The following is a 21,546-nucleotide window of genomic DNA, read 5'->3' on the forward strand; positions in this document are numbered from 1 at the left end:
CTTTGGAGACATAATTGTCACTAGAAGTTGGCTAAATGTGATATCCCCAAAGGGAGTTTTTCTTCTTTTTTTTACCTCAAAAGGTAAAACAAAATTAAGTTTAATTTAAAGATTCTTTTAGGAGTATGGTTCTAAGGAGTCTTAAGTCATTATAATTAGCTGTACATAAAAACAATGGAAGTCTATGCTATTGTTTCTGTTCTTTCATCAAAATCCCTCTGATGGACAGATTAGATTATTTAAATCCTTTCTGGCAAGCCATATCAATACAACTTATTGTTTGATTGCCAGGCATCAAACAATGATTATAAATGATTATAAAAAATTAAGCAATGTCCCCCAGCTTTGAGCCACAACTTCCTAAAAATCTCCTGATTCATTCATAATTTGCTACTTCTGCTTTAGCCTTCCCGACAACTAAACCCTTTCTGTGACCACTTCCGAATCAGAGTTGAAACCGCAAATAGGAATAGCAGCCTGCTGAAGAGAAGTAAAATTAAAGCCTCTTTCTGGGTCTTGAATATGTTTCTAAATGCTCAGAGCAGGGCTCAAGTATACCTGGGATACAGGCTGTGACTGTTTTCAGACAGCTAAAATGTTCTTCATCTGTGTGCTCACACCTTCAAAAAATAAATAAATAAATAAATAAAAAAGCCCTGAAAGGTCCCTCAAAACATTTGTATACCTGTGAAACTTCTGCTCTTTAAATTTCCTGTATATGTATATTATGCCGCCACAATGGGTGAGACAATTTCAAAAAATGTTGAAACTGTTAAAATGTAATCCAGTAATTCAATGACTACTTAAACTGAGAAGACCTTTAGCCTCGTTCATTTGCAGAGCATTCACTCAAGTCTCACCCCACCAAACACAAACTCTTGAGAAACACACCTGTGGTTTTTACTCCTTTAAAAGGCTAGTGTGCGTACAAGATAACAACAGGGCAAGGTTCTGACTTGGCTGATAAAGAAAGTGTAGGAACTCAAACATGCTTTTATCATGCCAAACAAAGAGCAAAAGAAACAGAATTTGTGATTAATCGCCTTTGGGTCTCACCTCTAGTTCTTTGTAGGTCTGGTTCTGATAGTCTATCTTCTGTAAAGTCCGTTTGATAGGTACCACACAAGGTTCATCGTAAGCCACCATTTCTTTCAATAAAATCCACTGGTTGGTTTCTGTTATTTCCAAGGGACGGCAATAATCCACTAATGACTCTTAAATAAAAACCTGATGTAACATAAGAGGACTAAAAAGCTCAACGTCCCCCCCAACTTGTGATTGTCCGCCAGAGCGGAGCTTTCTAACTTCTAAACACACTCTTGGTGTGTGTGCTCTAACAATCTCCAACTTTGTTCTAGGGATGAGAGAGGTAGGGAGTGCTTATATACACAGTTTTTCAGTGGGTGGAGTCAATATAAACTCACCAATGGCAAGAGTTGGGATATGTAAATGACTCTGAACAGACAAAGTCTGAGAAAACCTGACTTATCTCTGCAACCTTACATCAACACAGCAAAATTTTGATTCTACGTTTCAGTAGCCAAAATATGTTACTGTTCATAAGGCAGGAGAGCTTATAACCCTTTTGTAAAAAGCTTGTTTAAATCACAAAAAATACATTTTTAGAAACTTTTTTTTTTTCTGCCTTTAAAATATTAAGGCTTAAACCCTAATTAAAGTATTTTGAACCTCAAAACAAACAAACACACTAAAACCTCACAGACTCCCCAGTCTTGTGTTAAATGTAGTCAAGTCTGTTTCTATTTGCAATGTGGATTGGTTTATGTATGTTGCATGAAGGGTATAAAGTACAGGCATATTTGCTTTGAGATCTGCCTAATGAAGAATTGGGTCGTTATCACCCACTCATCAGTAGGAGAGGGGGATGATCAATTATAATATCAATCAGGGCTGAGGGGGTCACAGAGCACTGGTGGCTGTCTGTGTATTGGAGGTGTGTGGGAAGGTCTGATGTGTCTCAAAGTTTCAGTGACCCAAACCAGAAACTGACCCAGACCACGCCGTAAACACATCCTGCTTAACAAAAGCCGCTTTTCTCAGTCCATTTTTCTCAGCGTACGCAAAACCGCACACCCGTTTACCTTCATTTGTGTGGTCAAGGAGTATGGTTCACTACAGACCCAAAATTTTTACTGCTACCTTCCCACACTGTCAGCAGCGGTATTAACTTTAGCTACGCAAACAGACTAGCATGATGTGTCAGTGGGTTTTAAGAGATTTTTATGTTAAAAAGTGTGAAAGCATTGGGGTGCGGGTTAAGCAAATGGAGATGAATGATGTGCAGACTCTAAACTTAACCTCCTGTGTCAATACAAGAGTGTGAAACAGGACATGCATTAGTGTGTTTGGGTCAGGACACCTTCCACTCCTCAGTGGACGATTCAAACGGAAGCAGGGTTATTTGCTAATGAGGCTGCATTCAGTTTACATATTATTCTATTATTCAAAACATTACACGATACCTATGTTCATAACAAATCTGTGTGCATCTCCAAAAAGTGAAGAGATCAAACTTTGATAGATGATTTTAATAATTTAAGATCAAATCATCTTTGCCACAAGTATATTAAATGATGGTGGTAGAAATTCTAAGCCACTTTTGGAGCAGTTCAAATGCTGTTTGATTATGACTAATCAGCATTTCACCATAACGGTTGTGCACAAAAAAATAAAAAAATAAAAATAAAACATGTATGGTTGAAAGTTAAATATATCAGTATGGCTGAAGTCAATAACAGGGTTCCTTCATTACTCATCCCATAGGGAGACACTTTCGTACTGTTCTCAGTGTGTTTTTGATGAGAGGTGTGGCAGCCATATTGCATGAGAGCACGGCTCAGCCTGCACCCCCTGTGGGCTAACACCTCAACACACATGACAGCTGGACATCTGGGTGTGAAGCACAAACACAGTGCTCCTACTTCAGTGCCAAACACCATCACACAAGACTGACTCACTTCATGTGGGCCATGTGTGAGCTTGCCTGACAGGGAAAATGTGAGTTAACTTGCTACGCTCTGCACTGATAAACCCCTGTTGAATGGGCAGCAAGCGGACTGGTGTGTGGTGGATCATAGTGCTGCCCCCTGGTGGATAACTCAATGGTACTGCAGTCTAGGTGACTGCCATGGCATTTCAAATTTGATTTAATTGTAGCTTGATGTTCCAGGATGCATCATGGGTACTTGACATACATATGTAAGCATACAATGTACAGACATTGATTAGCAGTGTGAATAATACCTTACTCTTGGGAATGATAAAGCCCGGCCTAGACAACCTCTTCCGTTCAAGTTCTTGAAAGCTTCCAATTTCTTATAACAAAGGTGTGGTTGCAAGACAAGCCTGTACTGGGCATAGGCTGTAGCTGTCTGTGACGTCTGAGTGTGTAGGTGTATATCAATAGAGGAACACCAACTGTTTTACTCTGGAATCACACTATCATTGCTGCCATCACTTCATGGCCCAACCTCCACTCATCCTGTTTTGGTTCTCATCTATCTTTTTCTTTCCATAATATAATCATCCATGATGGTTACAAAATTGAGCATCCAGCCCATGTTCAGTGTCCAAATTAAACAGAGTAAAAAGTATTTGACTTGTACCTGGACTTTATCGTGGACCTCTTTTTAGTTTTTGATGTTAGTTTAATGATTATTATTATTATTATTATTATTATTATTATTATTATTATAAAAAGCCCTAAAAAGACACTGCATTAATTGTGGTAATGTCTGAGGGGTATTTAGCAGCACCTGTGTGATGTTCCAAACTTTATGACTTTCTTCTGTAGAACAAAAACACAGACATTTTAAAGAAAGTAGTTGATTAAAATAGATATATACACTAGATGTCGCCTTGGGGTTCTAAGGGGCAGCTGCCACTGAGACCTGCCACTCGACCTGTCACCGCTATATACAGTGGGTACGGAAAGTATTCAGACCCCCTTAAATTTTTCACTATTTTGTTATATTGCAGCCATTTGCTAAAATCATTTAAGTTCATTTTTTCCCTCATTAATGTACACACAGCACCCCATATTGACAGAAAAACACAGAATTGTTGACATTTTTGCAGATTTATTAAAAAAGAAAAACTGAAATATCACATGGTCCTAAGTATTCAGACCCTTTGCTCAGTATTTAGTAGAAGCAACAAGTTTTTCACACCTGGATTTGGGGATCCTCTGCCATTCCTCCTTGCAGATCCTCTCCAGTTCTGTCAGATTGGATGGTAAACGTTGGTGGACAGCCATTTTTAGGTCTCTCCAGAGATGCTCAGTTGGGTTTAAGTCAGGGCTCTGGCTGGGCCATTCAAGAACAGTCACAGAGTTGTTGCGAAGCCACTCCTTCGTTATTTTAGCTGTGTGCTTAGGGTCATTGTCTTGTTGGAAGGTAAACTTTCAGCCCAGTCTGAGGTTCTGAGCACTCTGGAGAAGGTTTTCGTCCAGGATATCCCTGTACTTAGCCGCATTCATCTTTCCCTTGATTGCAACCAGTCGTCCTGTCCCTGTATCTGAAAAACACCCCCACAGCATGATGCTGCCACCACCATGCTTCACTGTTGGGACTGTATTGGACACGTGATGAGCAGTGCCTGGTTTTCTCCACACATACAGCTTAGAATTAAGGCCAAACAGTTCTATCTTGGTCTCATCAGACCAGAGAATCTTATTTCTCACCATCTTGGAGTCCTTCAGGTGTTTTTCATGTGTCTTGTACTGAGGAGAGGCTTCCGTCGGGCCACTCTGCCATAAAGCCCCGACTGGTGGAGGGCTGCAGTGATGGTTGACTTTCTACAACTTTCTCCCATCTCCCGACTGCATCTCTGGAGCTCAGCCACAGTGATCTTTGGGTTCTTCTTTACCTCTCTCACCAAGGCTCTTCTCCCCTGATAGCTCAGCTCTAGGAAGGGTTCTGGTCGTTCCAAACATTTTCCATTTAAGGATTATGGAGGCCACTGTGCTCTTAGGAACCTTAAGTGCAGCAGAAATTTTTTTGTAACCTTGGCCAGATCTGTGACTTGCCTGTGAGCTCTTCAGGCAGTTCCTTTGACCTCATGATTCTCATTTGCTCTGACATGTACTGTGAGCTGTAAGGTCTTATATAGACAGGTGTGTGGCTTTCCTAATCAAGTTCAGTCAGTATAATCAAACACAGCTGGACTCAAATGAAGGTGTAGAACCATCTCAAGGATGATCAGAAGAAATGGACAGCACCTGAGTTAAATATGAGTGTCACAGCAAAGGGTCTGAATACTTAGGACCATGTGATATTTCAGTTTTTCTTTTTTAATAAATCTGCAAAAATGTCAATAATTATGTGTTTTTCTGTCAATATGGGGTGCTGTGTGTACATTAATGAGGAAAAAAATGAACTTAAAAGATTTTAGCAAATGGCTGCAATATAACAAAGAGTGAAAAAGTACCCACTGTATGCACCTGCCCCGCTTTCTGCCACGGCTATACCCGCCTGCCCCGCTTTCTTCCACGGCTATACCCGCCTGCCCCGCGATCTGCCACAGATCAACGCGCCTGCCCCGCGACCTGTCATCGCTGCCACGTGACCTGTCTCAGATATACTCGCCTGTCACTCGACCTGCCACGGCTATACCCGCCTGCCCCGCCATCTATGCTTAAAATGTATTGCGCGTCTACATGAGGTTGCGTGGTAGGTGTTAAGTGTCGGTAGAAATATTTTTAAAATTCATAAAAAATAAATAAAATGAAACTGTTTACTGCTAACTTCACCTGATTCTTGTTATACATGTTTCCAATTAAGTAGCACTGTGACTATCATGTTGTTTTACAGTTTTATTCTTTAATATTTACATGTCAAAGTCATAGACTACCTCGCTATACAGACATATTTTAAAAATTCATAAAAAAAAAATCAAATTGTTTTCTACAAACTCCACCTGATTCTTGTTCTAGATCTCCCCAAGTACCACTGTGGTGATTTCATGTTGTTTTTCTGTTTTATCCTTTAATAATTATATGTAAGTAGCGATAGTTCATTCTAAGTTTACTCAAGTGGAAGAATGTGACTAATAAACTTAGGCCTACTAGTACTATGCATTATATTTTTAAAAAGTAGATTATCTTAATATCAAAACCTTAATTTTTCTCTGGGCTCAATGATAAATACATGTCTGACCGTTGGAACGAACTAAAAAAAAAAAAAAAACTAGAAAATCGCATTCATGACGATTTATAGTGATTTTATTTCCGTTAGACCTACATTGACGCTGATGCATTAAAGAGGAGGGGCTCCCCTGTTCCAAGATGGCGGCTCTATTGACGCATTTGTTCCAATGAACTGCCGTAGCCAAGGTGACATCTAGTGTATATATCTATGGTTGATTAAAAGCTATTTGAAGAAGATTTGCATCTTTTCTGAAGCTAAAAAGCACCAGTCCCCTTTGTAATTGCATATAAAAGAGCAACCAACTACATCCATCAAAATGTATCTTTTTGTGTTCCATAGAAGAAAAAGCTATTGTATGTATCCCACTCACGTGACGTTGCTGTGCTGCGCCGTCATGAAAGCGTATCACTTGTATGCATTTTAAAGCATTACTGTTTAAAAACAAGCAATTTTAAGCACAATAAGCAATGAAAGAGCTAATTTCTGTATATGTGAGCACTGTCTGAGAAATGGTTTCTGAGCACTGTCTGAGAGACTCGCACATGAAGCCTCTGCTCGTATGTGTTCAGAACATAGTTTCATTTGCCGCCTAATTGGGCTTAACCATTAAATATACACACTTGTGGCAAAATGCCATCGTTGAGAAAAAGCGCATGTGTATCAGTATATTAGATCAGTGCGTTCGGTCTTAAAGTGAGCCTAATAAATCTGCTGCCTGCGTTTTAATGTTAATCAAACAAGAAAAAGAGAAACTGCTCCTGACTTGAATCACTTTTGTCACTTTAATAAGAATAAATTTATATTTAATTTACACAGTGAAGACTATGCAAGTCTAATTACTTTATACAATTCATGTAGCCTAGTATTTCTAATTTAGTGCTTGAATTTTCAGGTAGGTCTTTTTATTTGTGTCTTTGTTCTATTGTAGTTTTGTCCTACTGCTTGTAATTTGTGATATAACTTTATTTAAAGCAAAAATAATTATAGTGTGAAATAAAATGATTCATAATGTGATGAGATATTGGTCATATCGCCTACCCCTATTTGGAACATCAGGGTGAGGAGATGACAAGTGTTTCGTTTTAATTGAACTATCCCCTATACATAATCCTTCTCAGTTCCTGAGAAGAGCCATTTGGCAACATCCTCTTATAAGTAAAGAAACTGAAAGGAAAAATATGAAGACCTATAGACAGATAAACCTAAACTTGTGTTAAGTTATAATGTGACTTGCAGTAAAACATAATATGTGGCACAATAACCTATGTCAACATTTTGACCACTATAGTGGTTTAACTAAATGTGTGGAACCATAATTTGCTTACAGCTATTTTTTTTTTAGTGGTTTCTTATTTTGGTGTGCCACAAACTCCATCTGCAGAAAAACAGATAAAAATTACACACAACCTGGTGTTTCTCAAATTTATTCAACTGACTGAGTCAATGCACCCTCAACAGAGATGGTTGCCACCAAACAGAGCAGGTAACTAATAACACACCCCTCAGACAAGACACATAACACGGTCAGGACGCATCCCACACATGCTTACAGCCTCTTTCTCACAGACCTGAACAATATATCGCAATCTGGTCTAAAATGTTTGGCCAGTCTATGTTATGAAAGTTAAATTAGTCACTCCATACAGAGTAAAAATTTCAACTGTAACCATGTTAAGGCAACATTATGACACATCTCAGCTTGATTGTGCAAAGCATTATACAGAATCTGAAAAGTATGCTTCAGGCATGTAATTTTATCAGAATAAGGCCCTGGTGGGAAAGCAGGGGGAAATAAAAGGGCTACCGTCAGGACAGGTGATTATACAAAGCCCACACCTCCCCCATATGCATTCTCAAAGATGTGCTGTGGGGAAGGGAGTTGGACTTTTGTTTACTGCACTGTCTAGCGAAACAAGTTTCACTCTATAGAATAGTCTGGGTCAGAATGGACAAGTGAGTGAAACATTTCAAAGATGTGAATTGAAGGAATTGCGGCCTCATTTCTCAAAATGTTTCAAATCTTTCAGACGTTTTCTTAAGATATTTTGATGAATGTTGTAGTAAAACTGTTTTTGCTGGAGTCCAAAATAATGTTATTGAACACAGATACTCTGATCATTTTTTTTCAGTGTTGTCTTGTGTTCCTTTGTCTATCAATCTATCCATCATTTATAATCTATTCTAACAATACTAAAAAATGGATTTGTTACAATATATTTTGTTTTTGTGTAATAACCATGCCCAGGTTTTTTCCATTGCTTAAGCATGAAGCATGAAGGCTCTTGTTGAATCAGAGCTCTCTTATCTTGTAGGCGCAAGACTGATGAAAGCCATTTCTGTTATATTGTTCACTTGTCAGTCAAAATACAGAGGATTTGGGTGTGCTCAGTGTGACCTTACTAAACTGCAAAAAACATGTTCGGTTGCTATGGATGTGTATTAATAAGTCAACTGTTCCCTTTCAGATGGGGAAAAAAGTACGAAAATAAAGAGTCGTCGAGATCAGTGTGGAGTCAAATTACACAACTTGTTAGTTTACAAAGCAGTGCGTCTCAATTAAGCCCTTGCTGAAATGAGGATAATTACTGACAGTAATCATGGAAAGTATACGGTTTTGGAAGAACGACCTTTCAGATTATCAGTGGAAAGATTTTCTAAGATTAAATTCCACAAGTTTAAGGTTAAAAGGCTTTGATTTCTGCCACAAACAAATGATTTTATCTAGGATTCTTACATAAAATGGCTTTGATTTTGCTGACAAATATGACAGACAGGGGCATTTTTTTATTTTGGTCTTTCTTGATGGTTATGAGACTTTAATGTTGTTTTGAGGTATGCTGTGGACAGACTGACTTCAGGAAGTAATTTGATTTGTGTATTTTGATAAATCTGTTGTGCCATTTCTGGCTTTGCAAAACATTTTTTTTTTTTTTTTTTTTTTTGGTGGTGGTTTTCTTACCTTGAAGTCAAAGCTGCAGAGACTGACTGCGTCCGCATCGTCCTTATCATCCTTCTCTCTGCGCTTGCGTTTCTGCAAAAAGAAAAGCGTCTATAAGAACCTGTAGCACAATATGCATCTAAACTAAAAGGCACACTTATAAAATGTAAACTTTCTGGCTTTGGGAGAGGAACCAAGAAGAGGACATTCTTTTGTCAACTTTGCCACACTTTTCTTTTGGTTTCCTGAAGAGTATGCAAAGTGCTGCCCCGAAAGTTGGTATTATTACGGGTTACAATGGCTCCTAAGGAGGTCCAGTCAGACTCAGGAAGGACATCATTATCCCTGAGGCCTTTTAGCACCTGTGTGTGTGAGTCGGGGGCTGGTGGGGCATCTGGCTAGTGAAAATTCTACCTGTGGAGTGTGTGCAGGGTGTGAAGGAGTTGTAAACATTTCTGCAGCACTGCAGTGGCCACAGAGAGCCCTCAGGATCTCGGTTATTGGCCTGTGCTCTCTTTACTGGACTTTTCCCAAAAGAAACCTCTTCACGAAACTGTTCAAGAAAGGCAGTTGGTGGCTGAATTATAGCATAATGAACCTCCCAAGAAGACATCCCTCCATATAACTAGGTCCACATGGAATATGCACAATTTTATTTTCTGTCATAATGAAACAACATTGTGTTTTATTTAATAATAATAATAATAATAATCATTCAATATATTATTTTAAAACAAATTAATTTATTATTATGTAATAGGCTGAATATCATTATTAAATCCACAAGTTGAGGGGGAATTTGAATTCATGTAAATCGCATTTAAAACGGGTGGTAGTTTTAACCCAAATGTGCCCATAATCTGCTTTATACATTTGTAAGCAACATTTCACAAACAGGGCCAGTTTGTATGTCAATTAGGGTTTCATCTGAGACCAGTATCAATTGAAAAAGTACTACTCTTGATGTTGCAGCCGCTAACAGAAGTAACGTCTTGATGAGCCTTTTGTTTTCTTATAGGGTGAAAGCATATGTAAAGTCATGTGATCAAAACCAAACACACTGCAGCCAGCTCATTGGGTTTCATTGAAGCAATGAGTAGATTAGGCTAATATAACATCAGACCCATTCACAGCAAATAAGTTAGCAAACACACTAAAACAATAAACGACAAGCTATCATTTAGCAAATCCCCATTCATAGACAACGGGGGAGAATTAATCAAGACCTGATTGGAGGCAGTAATGATTGCTGGCCAGTCAGATACTGAGCTACTGAGTGAATCACAGGTTACTCACGGTGTTTGGTTTTGAACGTTTTAATGGGTAACACAGATAATCTTTGCGAGTATCCTCGTAAACAGTCACTTATGTCTTAAGTGAACATAAACAGTTGAGAAAAAGCGCATGTGTATCAGTATATTAGATCAGTGCGTTCAGTCTTAAAGTGAGCCTAATAAACCTGCTGCTTTCTGCGTTTTAATGTTAATCAAACAAGAAAAAGAGAAACTGCTCCTGACTTGAATCACTTGTGTCACTTTAATAAGAATACATTTATATTTAATTTACACAGTGAAGACTATGCAAGGCTAATTACTTTATACAATTCATGTAGCCTAGTATTTCTAATTTAGTGCTTGAATTTTAAGGTAGGTCTTTTTATTTGTGTCTTTGTTTTATTGTAGTTTTGTCCTATTGCTTGTAATTAGATTTTGTTCCTATTGTATTCATTGACTGTTTACTTGTCTTTACTGTGATATCATAACTTTATTTAAAGCAAAAATAACTATAGTGTGAAATAAAATGATTCATAATGTGATGAGATTTTGGTCATATCGCCTACCCCTATTTGGAACATCAGGGTGAGGAGATGACAAGTGTTTAGTTTTACGTGAACTATCCCTTGTACATAATCCTTCTCAGTTCCTGAGAAGAGCCATTTGGCAACATCCTCTTATAAGTAAAGAAACTGAAAGGAAAAATATGAATAGCCTATAGACAGATAAACCTAAACTTGTGTTAAGTTATAATGTGACTTGAAGTACAAGTCATAATGTGACTTGGTTTTGAACGTTTAATGGGTAACACAGATAAGCGTCTACTTTTGTGTTATCTGAGAATAGAGAAAAGCTAATGGTCTGTAAGTTTACAAATCTCTATTTTCTGGGATTTTTGTCGATTTTTGTTTGCTGAGCATGTTATTGTACAGGTACCTTGGCAGGTTTAAGAGTGCCGTGCAGGTTTAGGAGCTGACTCCTTAAGTTTTTGATATTCTTCATATTTTGTGCAGTTGTTAGTTCACAGCAGAGACAGAAAATATCCAATAAGTTTAAATTGATTTTTACCTTTTATGGGCAGTTTTATCTTTATAAAGGCATCTAATTAAATGTAGCCTATGCATCATCTTTTGTCAAATTCTTACATTTAATCAATTACATCAATTAGAAAAAGACACTATAGAACTGTTACCAATCAAATAAAATCAGTATCAACAATATCCGTCTTTGCAACGCAGAAGAAACAAGCTTCATTTGAAGTGGCATTTAGATGTTTTTACACAGACTGTTTAATGCAGCTCAGAGGGGTGACAAATGCATTTACCTTCAGATACAAATGCATAAATGTTTTGATTAAAAATAAAATGTAAAAATAAAATAAAAAGTAGTATTGATTTGAAATGATTTTAAAATTGAAAAGACACTTTAAATATGAGACTAAAACTGCCAGTAGGTGGCGGCAAGTAACTGTTATTAGGTGAGTCGAGTCATTCATTCAACCAATTCTTTCAAACGGCTGATTATTTCAGGAATGAAGCATTTGAATAGGCCGGACGATATGACCTAAAATCAAAATCTCGATTAAATGAACATTTTGTGATCTCATTCAAGTGATCTCACTTTGGGGCTCGCCGCTCGCACGTTGTCTGTGAGGGTGTTGACTTGGCGTTTGAGTTCGCCTCCGTGTTTCTTCCATGCCACTGACTGGAAGGGGCTACACGTGAATCCACACACGGTAATATGTTTTAACAGGATTAAAAAACCGAAATAACCGACATGGGAAAATTACGTCGGTTAGCATTTCAGAAACTGAAATTTCAGTTTCGATTACTTTTTGATTAATCGTCCAGCCCTACATTTGACTTTCTTAATGAGTGAGCCATTAACCAACAGATTTGTTCAAAAGGACCAATTCATTCAGTAATGAAACACCATTGTGTGTTGCTCAGAGATGCAAAACAGTTCTGCTGTGGCTTTGTTTGGACAATTTTCATAGGAAAAATAGAACAAAAACAGCAATATTGTCTAAAATGTAATTAACTTAATATTAATTTCTTGTTTATTAAACTGTTGTATAAAATCAATATCATATGCAATCATGCATATATTTGGGAAAAGAAAACGGCACTCTTTGTGTGATTGCCTAATATATCATAAATATAGCCTAAAAGACAAATATTCATATTTATTCCTTTTTAATAGAATAAAATAGTTTTCTCTCACAGTAAAAGCATGCACTCTAAATGCCCACGTGCAGTAGTCTAACCTAAACCAAAAAGGCTAAATCACGCAGTGAATGTGTGGACTCAATGTCAGATCGGCAATTGTTAAAACAACAAATATATTATCATAGACGATCTATATCACACACCCCTAGTTTACAAGTGGCACCAATATTGCTAGTGGATTCAGATAAAAAATTTGGTCAACTTGGAAAGCCAAACAATTACTCAAAAGAATAAAACTAAAGCTTCACAAGAAGAAGAAATAAAACAGAGGAACAAGGAGAAAAGTTCAAAGTGATAGACAGGCTGTGTATGTTTTGGCTCCAAACGGCATGTTCTTGGTGTACAAACCATAAATGGATATAAAAGCAAAGAATTTATGAGAGCAAATGGCTGCTGGCACAGAAAAAATTAGATTATTACAAACAAGCTCAAATCAAAGTCACGTTTTTGAGACACTCTGCATATTGCAGCGGTCAGTAAGATCTAGGATGGCTGTGCACATGATGACAAGGAATGTGGTTTGCATATTGTGATTATTTGACATATATGGATTAAACCAAAATGCATCAAGTCCATTTGTTATTACAAATCAGTGGGAAAAAGTCTTAAACAAAGAATGAAATAAAGCCAACATAAAACTGAGTTCACAACCCATTTAACTTCTGTAATGTGACATTTTCCAAGTAAAACTGGATATTCAATTAGGGAAAAACGTGACCTGGTAATCAGGCTGAAATGCTGCCTTCGGAGGATGCATTCCAAGGTAGGAAGGTGTCAAGGCACATCCGAATTCAATGTTAGCTTCACATCCCGTCTACAGAGATACCTTCATCTGATTGATTTCTGAAAACAGCATAGATGTATCCATCGCTGTCTTTATCCCACAATACTGTGCATTCCAGTCTGTGACAGTTAAGCTAAAAAATAAAGATGGCGTCTGAAAGTTACGGTTGGTGGTCAATTTCTGTGTAAATGTACGTTTTTGACCAACGTTTTCCACTTTTGGTGTCATTTCTAGCAAGAAATTAGTATTGTAGTAAGTAAAGTTAGACTTCAAATAATAGAATTGGAAAAATTACTGTTTTCAAACAAGTTTCCCTAACACTCCTCACTCTACTATTGTTCAAAGTAGTCTTGTGGCAAACTCATGCCATCAGTTGGGCCAATACTGCAACCCTATTAAGCATATCACCTTCAGATAGACATAAAGATGCAGCTATTTTCTTTTACTATAAAATGAATGTAGAAATTCCAGCTGACTCAAGCTGCTTCATGTCTTCTACAATAAACGTATGACTCACATTGTAATGTGAATTTAGGCGCTACAGAAGAAAACACATAAATTTTTGTGAACACCAAACCACCAAACAATTTTCATAGGAACAATTTTCCTTACATTCCTTAAGTAAACAATATGTCTTATTATTTTAATTACTTAGACAATAACAAAAAATTACAATGAATCCAGAAGTTTGAACATGTCTGAGATTAATTTCTTCCAAATCATCACCACATGTTGGGACAACACACTGCAAAATTAAATCCAGCATTATAACAGGTCCGCAGGCCACTTCCTGCATAATCCATCTGTTGTTATACAACCACGGTCACCCTGCGGCAATGCAGACGGCCTCAACCAGAAGAACTACTTCCACAATAAAGTGCATATACAAGTGCAAATACAGCTTTCATGTTCCAGGAGTTTGAGCAGGAATAAAAGGAGGGAGGAATACTTTCACCTCGGCAGGGATTTGAAGGTGAGATAATGGTGCTTGAGCTTGAAGCCTAATGAGGCCCATGTGCACCCTGGATGAGCTAATGTGTGTGTATTCATGAAAAAAAAAAAAAAAAAACATTATCAAAGGAACATTTTGGCATGTGATAAAGCAGCAAGTCGTCTTTCCCGTCTTTGCACCCTTCCCCCTTCCCTCCAAATTCTCCTACAGATGAGAGATGGATTGCATTTCGCTTGGCCTTCATAAACTTTGGAATGCTCTAAACGGGCTCTACTCTGTTTTCAATCACAAACTAATTTGCATTTACTGCTTAACTGATTCACTGGGAATGAGGGCTATGTTCGGTTTAGTTTGATGGAAATTTGGAGGGGGGGACGCTTGGGAATTTATCGGTGGCAATTTGTGCATCCGCTGAACCAAAGGCACGCGATGCCATGAGAGGATTAAGATGTCATCAGTTGGCGACAATATGATGGTTGAGTGGAAAACAATATCTGCCAAAATTTTCATAAAGGGCAAGGGGAAAGTACAATTGCACACTTGCGCAAAAGAAAAGGATGGAAAGTTTAACAAAAATGACCTTATTGTTGTAGTTTGAGGCATAAAAACTGATGAACCATAGCAAAGCACCATTAATGGGGCTACAGCATTCACGTCACTTAAAATACAAAGGACATCTGTTGTACGTCCAAAGTTTTATATTACACTTTATTCTAGGTGTCTTTTAACTTGCGTATTTACATCAAAATTCAGTTGTTAGGTACAGTGTACTTATTGTGTTTTATTACAAAACACTCTTGCTGTTATTGAGGACTGATACACATAAAAAAGGTAAGTTTTGTGGTATAGTTAGGTTTAAGGGTGGTTTAGGTATAGGGTCTACTAGTATAAAGTAGTTAGATATTTCATATGAAGTTGGTCCAAACTTTTTACAAAACAAACCAAGAATAAATACCAAAATTCTTAATTACATGTGATGTCAAACTCTACTGGAATCAACTAAGAGTCATGTCTGTCTTCGTGTGTGGCACTATGAAGACTGTTTTAAATCACTCATTCAGTAGCTATGTTTCCACCCACCTTTTTTATGAAAATTTTGCGATATTGCATTGAAAAAAAAAAACTGGATGAAAACACCAGGATGCACATAAATTATACAAATAGCATTCCCAAACTTCGTGCTAGTAGTAATGTTTGAAAAAATATCCACAGTGGCTTCCCCCAATGCAGAAACTTCCATTTTTATTACAGATAATTTGCAATTTCCCAGGATGACTGTGTTCTCTTGAACACATGGGATGGAAAAACACTTTATCTGTAAATGTTTTATGTGATATTCCAATTTTTAAGTTAAATTCACAGCTTTGGATGGAAACATAGCTTGTGGCGATTATGACGCTATCTTAGTAGTTAGCTCCCTATGTTGACACAGTAGAGCTACAGTAGAGCGTTTTGTATGCTAGAGAAAGGTATTATTTATATGGATGTCATAAGCTACTCACCAGCGTAAAGTCCCACTGGGGTCCAGGTGTCAGGAAGGTGAAAGAACTTCCTCGTCTCAAAGATGGCCTACAGCAAGAAAAACAAATTAAGAATACGTTTTTTAAAACAATTACAAAAGCCATTTAAAATAAAACATTTAATCCCCTCTTCATACCAATAACCAGACAAATACAAAGCATCCAACCAGACCCAGACCTCTGGTTGTGCAATAATGACATAGAACGTGCAGCCAAACCTTGTAGATCCATTAGTATGTCTGTAACCCAACAATGTCAGTGTGCCCACAAGAAAAGCCCATAAATGTAAAGACACATCCTGTACGTACCACACACCAAGCCTGGTGTAGCTCTGCCTCCCGTGACACTGCATCATCGTCTGCAGAACTGATACAGAGAGAGCGTCACTAAGCCCCGATCTCTCTAACTCACACTAAGACACTCAGTTTCTGCTGTCTTTCACCCACGTGCCCTCTCCTTCAGTCTCTATTCTTCATGTCCTCTTTTACTCACAAATGCACTGCCCCTCATTGTTGGTTGGGCCCTTATTTGGGGACTGGTAACAACTGTCTCAGCGAGGTCATGTTTGCAAAGATACCCAGGGTTCCTTTTTCAGAACAGCCGCTGCTTTTTTCAGCTATGATAATGGGACGGCCCTGCCGAATCTTTTCTGAGAGAAATTCTCACAGTTATCAGCTATTCTACAGGATTATGATTAAATAATTTTAGTTCTTCAGAAATTAAGTCAAATATAGTATTGCCATTGGGTTGCTCATTTTAGCAACATTGAAACAGACTGAGGAATTATCCTGAATCATGCGCCAGCACATTATTCTAAAGAAAAGCTTTTATCCAATGATTCAAAATGTGGTAACTTCTTGTGTTTCTCAAATCATTCCGAAATCATTCTTGAGGAATTTTTTTTTTTGCCAACACTACATTACATACATTATTGTCTCTACTGTTCGGTTGGTAAGATTTGGTTTGGTTGGTAAGATTTTGTTTTTTTTTTATGTTTTTGAACTTTCTAAGATTTTATTTAATTGATAAATACAGTAAAAACAGTAATAGTGTGAAATTGTAATTATATTTTTAATAATTTTAAAATTGAATTTTATCCCTGTGTTGGCAAAGCTGAATTTTCAGCATCATTACACCAGTCTTCAGTGTCACATGATCCTTCAGAAATCATTGTAATATACCGATTTGGTGCTGCTCGAGAAACATTTCTTACAATATCAATATTGAAAACAGTTGTGCTGCTTAATATTTTTGTGAAAAGCAATATATTATGTCTTTACTCTCACTTTTGATTAATTAAACATGTCCTCCTTATTGAATAAATGTATTAAAAAAAAAAAAAAAAAAAAAAAAAGTACTGACCCCAAACTTTTGAACAGTAGTGCAAGGAAATACACTGGAATATTGAAATTTTCATCTTAAATATACGAGAAGAGAAAGATCAGAGTAATAGAAGAGACAAAACAAGCACAACTACACAGTAAATCAGCTGTCTGGGACAATGGTCAGTTATACACTTTAGCTGTTATCAGAGCTGTCTGACCAAGAATGCTGCAAATTAAATATTAAACTGATTTTGTTTTTTGTTTTTATGATCAAAGATTTATTATTGTATGTTAATCATTTATATACCAGTATATAATTTAATTTGATAATAGATAATATTTAAGTTAATGTGCGGTGAAGTCGCTTTTGAAGCTGTCAGACCTTGACTCATCCTCATGCATTTATTTATAATAACAGATATGGGGGTGTATTATTTTAAAGTCTTTATTAAGTGTGGGCAAACTTTATTTCATTATGTGTTTTTAGTGATGATTTATTGTGATATGAAGACAATTGTTCTCTGGTTGCCGTCTACCCTGGGGTCCTGACAGAGGTGTGACAAATGCGAAAATTCCTTTTATTCTGTCTGATGTGGTTTCTGCAGGAATCCCCCATCTTTCTATCTCTCCATCAGTTGTCTGTTTATTATTCCGTCACTTGGGAACGAGTGCAGGTGGCACCTAGAGGAATGCAAGTAGTGTATGTGCATATGAGAGATTATGTAATTAGAGTAAAATAAATCTAAAGAATGTAAATGGGAAGTGAGAGAATCTGATTCTCATGGAAACACTAGTTTAAATGTGACTCATTTAATTTATCAATTGAATATTGTGTGATGGTGTCTTGTACAGGTGGATGTTTCTAAACAGCATTGCAATGTAAGAAAAGCAGTGATGCAGTGAGCGGAATATTAAGAAGCTGGGCAATCCTAGGTGTGATATTATCTGACCAGTCAGAGTGTATTTGTGTGTTAACAGAGTACAGAATCTATATCAGTGTTCACTAGAAAAAGACTACTGTGGGTGGTCTAGAATGCTAAAGACAACAGGAGCCTAAATATGTAGGTCAAATGACGCTGCCAATCCCATGATGGAGTGTCCTCCATTCCAAGCTGACTTGATGAGGAATAGACCATAGTAACAAGTGGACAGCATATTTAACTTATGGATAAAAAACAAACCAAAAAAACACTATGTACTTATAGGAAAGTACATACTTGGGTGTGCAGTAAAGTAACATAACAATATATTGGGACATGCTGTCAAGTCATAAAATTCTGTCCTCATACCACACAACCTCGTCACACGCTGTTTGTGCCTGCATTTAAAACATCTAGCTAAATTCATTACCTTAAAATTCATAAAATTCACAATTTTCAGATTGGATACTCGCCAATGACATAATTGATGTGAAAGTAGGGCTGACAAAAATCATAATTGTCGATTATTCCCTTGAAATTGTAATTGCGATTTATTAATTATGATTATCAAAATTACATTGAAGTTTTGAATAGCTTTATACCATTGTTTGAACTTAGTTACAGGAACTAGCCACCAGGGTGTTTCCCTGAGAACTAATGTTCCCCTAGGGCCATTTTCCTGGTTGCATTCACACCGATAGTAGGAACTCTGAAGTGACGTATGTGTATGAAAGTATTAGCATTTGCCATGTAGTTGATGCCCAATGTCGCTAGCTGAGCAGACAATACATAATCATGTTTTGCTTGGTCCGCTCAATGTCACACTGGATTTTCTCCTTAGCGTCAAGTTGAGAGGTCCAGCTTCTATGTTTGTAGAGTTAGTTCGTGGAGTAAATATACTGGTGCTTGCATTCGTTTGACCAGTTTAGCATACACTTAAAGGATTAGTTCACTTTTAAATATACTTTTCCTGATAAATTTACTCACCCCCATGTCATCCAAGATGTTGATGTCTTTCTTTCGTCAGTCGAAAAGAAATGAAGGTTTTTGAGGAAAACATTCCAGGATTTTTCTCCATATAGTGCATTTTAATGGCTACCAACAGATTGAAGGTCAAAATTACAGTTTCAGTGCAGCTTCAAGAGCTTTAAACGATACCAGATGAGTAATAAGGGTCTAATCTAGCGAATCAATCGGTCATTTTCGAAAAAAATACAACCGTTTATGCTTTATAAACAAAATATCCCCTTGAACGTACTTTCCGCTTCCGCATTCTTCATAACGCTTACGCTGAATGTCCTACGCCTTCCCTATTCAACTTACGGAAAAAAACTAAACTGGCGCCGCATTCGTTCCGTAAGTAGAATAGGGAAGGCGTAGGACATTCAGCGTAAGCGTTATGAAGAATGCGGAAGCGGAAAGTACGTTCAAGGCGATGTTTTGTTTATAAAGCATAAACGGTTGTATTTTTTTCGAAAATGACCGATCGATTCGCTAGATAAGACCTTTATTACTCATCTGGTATCGTTTAAAGCCCTTGAAGTTGCACTGAAACTGCAGTTTGGACCTTCAATCTGTTGGTAGCCATTGAAATGCACTATATGGAGAAAAATCCTGGAATGTTTTCCTCAAAAACCTTAATTTCTTTTCGACTGACGAAAGAAAGACATGAACATCTTGGATGACATGGGGGTGAGTAAATTTATCAGGAAAAGTGTATTTAAAAGTGGACTAATCCTTTAAGTCACTGCTAGTTCCTTTTGTGCTGGGTTAGACCTTTTATACTCTGAATGTAACATGCTCTAAACACACCTCTTAAGCACGCAGAATAATGCAAGTGGATTTTTTTTATGTAATCGCACCTTTGAACGATTACAATACTGTGGCATCTGTAATCATAATTGCGATTAGAAATTCGATCAATTGTGCAGGCCTACTTGAAAAAGAACTCAATTCAGTATTCGAGTGCTGTCTGAGAGGCGGCTTTCTGGGCATGCTTCGGATGTATGTTGCAAACACAACGAGTACCGAATTGAGTTCTCTTTTGAGTCGTCTTGAGCTTGAATATTTAAAATCACAAGGCTTAAAAACATGCAAATGTTAAACTTTTGTGGTGATGCAGCACTAGCCTGGGCAGCATTTCCCAAAAGCATCGTAAGCATCATTTACATACAAATTCTGAGAAGACTGAATTCCAGATTACCTCAAATGAACAAACCTGTCTTTTTTAAAAGGAAAAAAAAAAACGTGATCTGAATGGTTGTGGTAATGACTGTACGGCAGAATAAACACGCCCATGACCTGTAGCTATATTGTGGAAAAAAAAGAAAAAAAAAAAAGCCTAAAGCAGTGGTTCCCAGGCCTGTTCCTGGAAGCCCTCAACACACTCTCCATAATCAAATACCTTAGCTCAATAGCAGAGACTCCAAGGCCTGAAACAGGTGTATCTGATAAGGGAGACATCCAAAATCGTTGCCTACTCAGGAATTGAGTAGGGATCCTGTGAGTGCGTATTGCTTCTCAAACATGTCTGGAATGCCGAGGTGTTGTCTGAAACCCTGGACATTGGCATTACAAACATGGAACAAATAGCGCGCACATCCTGTGATGGTTGCATCAACACATACACAACTCTAACACTCAGTGGTAACGTAACAGACTCCACAAATATACCAAAAATGAGGCTTGCCCTGTTTTAAGAAATTCAACAGAACATTACATCACTAGTATTACCGCCACTGATTGTCAGCTGATCTGACACAAGCGTGGGAACATGTGAGAGATTACTTGGTCTATTCACAAGGTGAAGTCATCGATACACTGGTCATTTTTATGTGTGCTATATGAGTAGAAGTATTTCTATAAATACAGCTACACTTCCTGTGTACTGTTATTCTGAATTTTGGAAGTAGTCACAATGTACTATACAAACCAATAGTTTTAGAGGAATGGTCAACATTGGTTTTAGCCGTTTTTTCCCCCCCTATGTCAATGAGCGAGCAATCCCACAGACTTTAAGGTGGGAAAACACTTGAGGGGACTCGGGTTAAGATAAGTAGGTTTGGTTTCACCATGCTTTACGTAGCAAACAAAGGACAGGCCTTGGAGGAATGATATGTCACTTACTCATCGAGATCATTTTAATACGGCTTCAAAAGCTCTCTTTGTTGTGGTTTTCACTGTCAAATATGAGACATCATATATAACAAACCTGTAAAAGGCCACGTAAAGGGCTTGAGTGTCAAAAAAAGCTCAGAGAAAAGATAATCTGAAATTGGATAATGGTTGCCTTAAACACCTACGACATCCCACTATGTGTGAAACAGTGACGTTGTGCTCTTATCTCAACTATATCTGGCCTTTCAGTGCGTATGAAATGAAACAAGTTATTGTTGACTAATTCCTTGTGGATTACTGGAAAAAAACAAGGCCAAAAAC

At 37.5% G+C, this 21,546-nt stretch overlaps 1 protein-coding gene and 1 long non-coding RNA gene across 4 annotated transcripts in view; one reads left to right on the forward strand and one right to left on the reverse strand.

Moving 5' to 3' along the window:
• Positions 1-21,546, forward strand: part of LOC125246475 — a 107,356-nt gene that overhangs the window by 56,981 nt on the left and 28,829 nt on the right. The window lies entirely within an intron of this gene.
• net1 (neuroepithelial cell transforming 1) overlaps positions 1-21,546 on the reverse strand; it is a 30,863-nt gene that overhangs the window by 6,037 nt on the left and 3,280 nt on the right. The window contains exons 1-3 of one of the 3 annotated variants that reach the window (XM_048157453.1): positions 16,172-16,310; positions 15,846-15,912; positions 9,127-9,198 (exon numbers count right to left, since the gene is read on the reverse strand). In XM_048157453.1, coding sequence (XP_048013410.1) covers positions 9,127-9,198; positions 15,846-15,912; positions 16,172-16,218 — 186 coding nt within the window. In that variant the 5' untranslated portion in view covers positions 16,219-16,310. Of the gene's footprint in view, positions 1-1,056; positions 1,367-9,126; positions 9,199-15,845; positions 15,913-16,171; positions 16,311-21,546 lie in introns of those variants that run through there. The other 2 variants (XM_048157452.1, XM_048157455.1) reach the window with 2 other exon arrangements.

Source organism: Megalobrama amblycephala, linkage group LG14 (genome assembly GCF_018812025.1).
Source record: "Megalobrama amblycephala isolate DHTTF-2021 linkage group LG14, ASM1881202v1, whole genome shotgun sequence".
Taxonomy (NCBI): Eukaryota; Metazoa; Chordata; class Actinopteri; order Cypriniformes; family Xenocyprididae; genus Megalobrama; species Megalobrama amblycephala.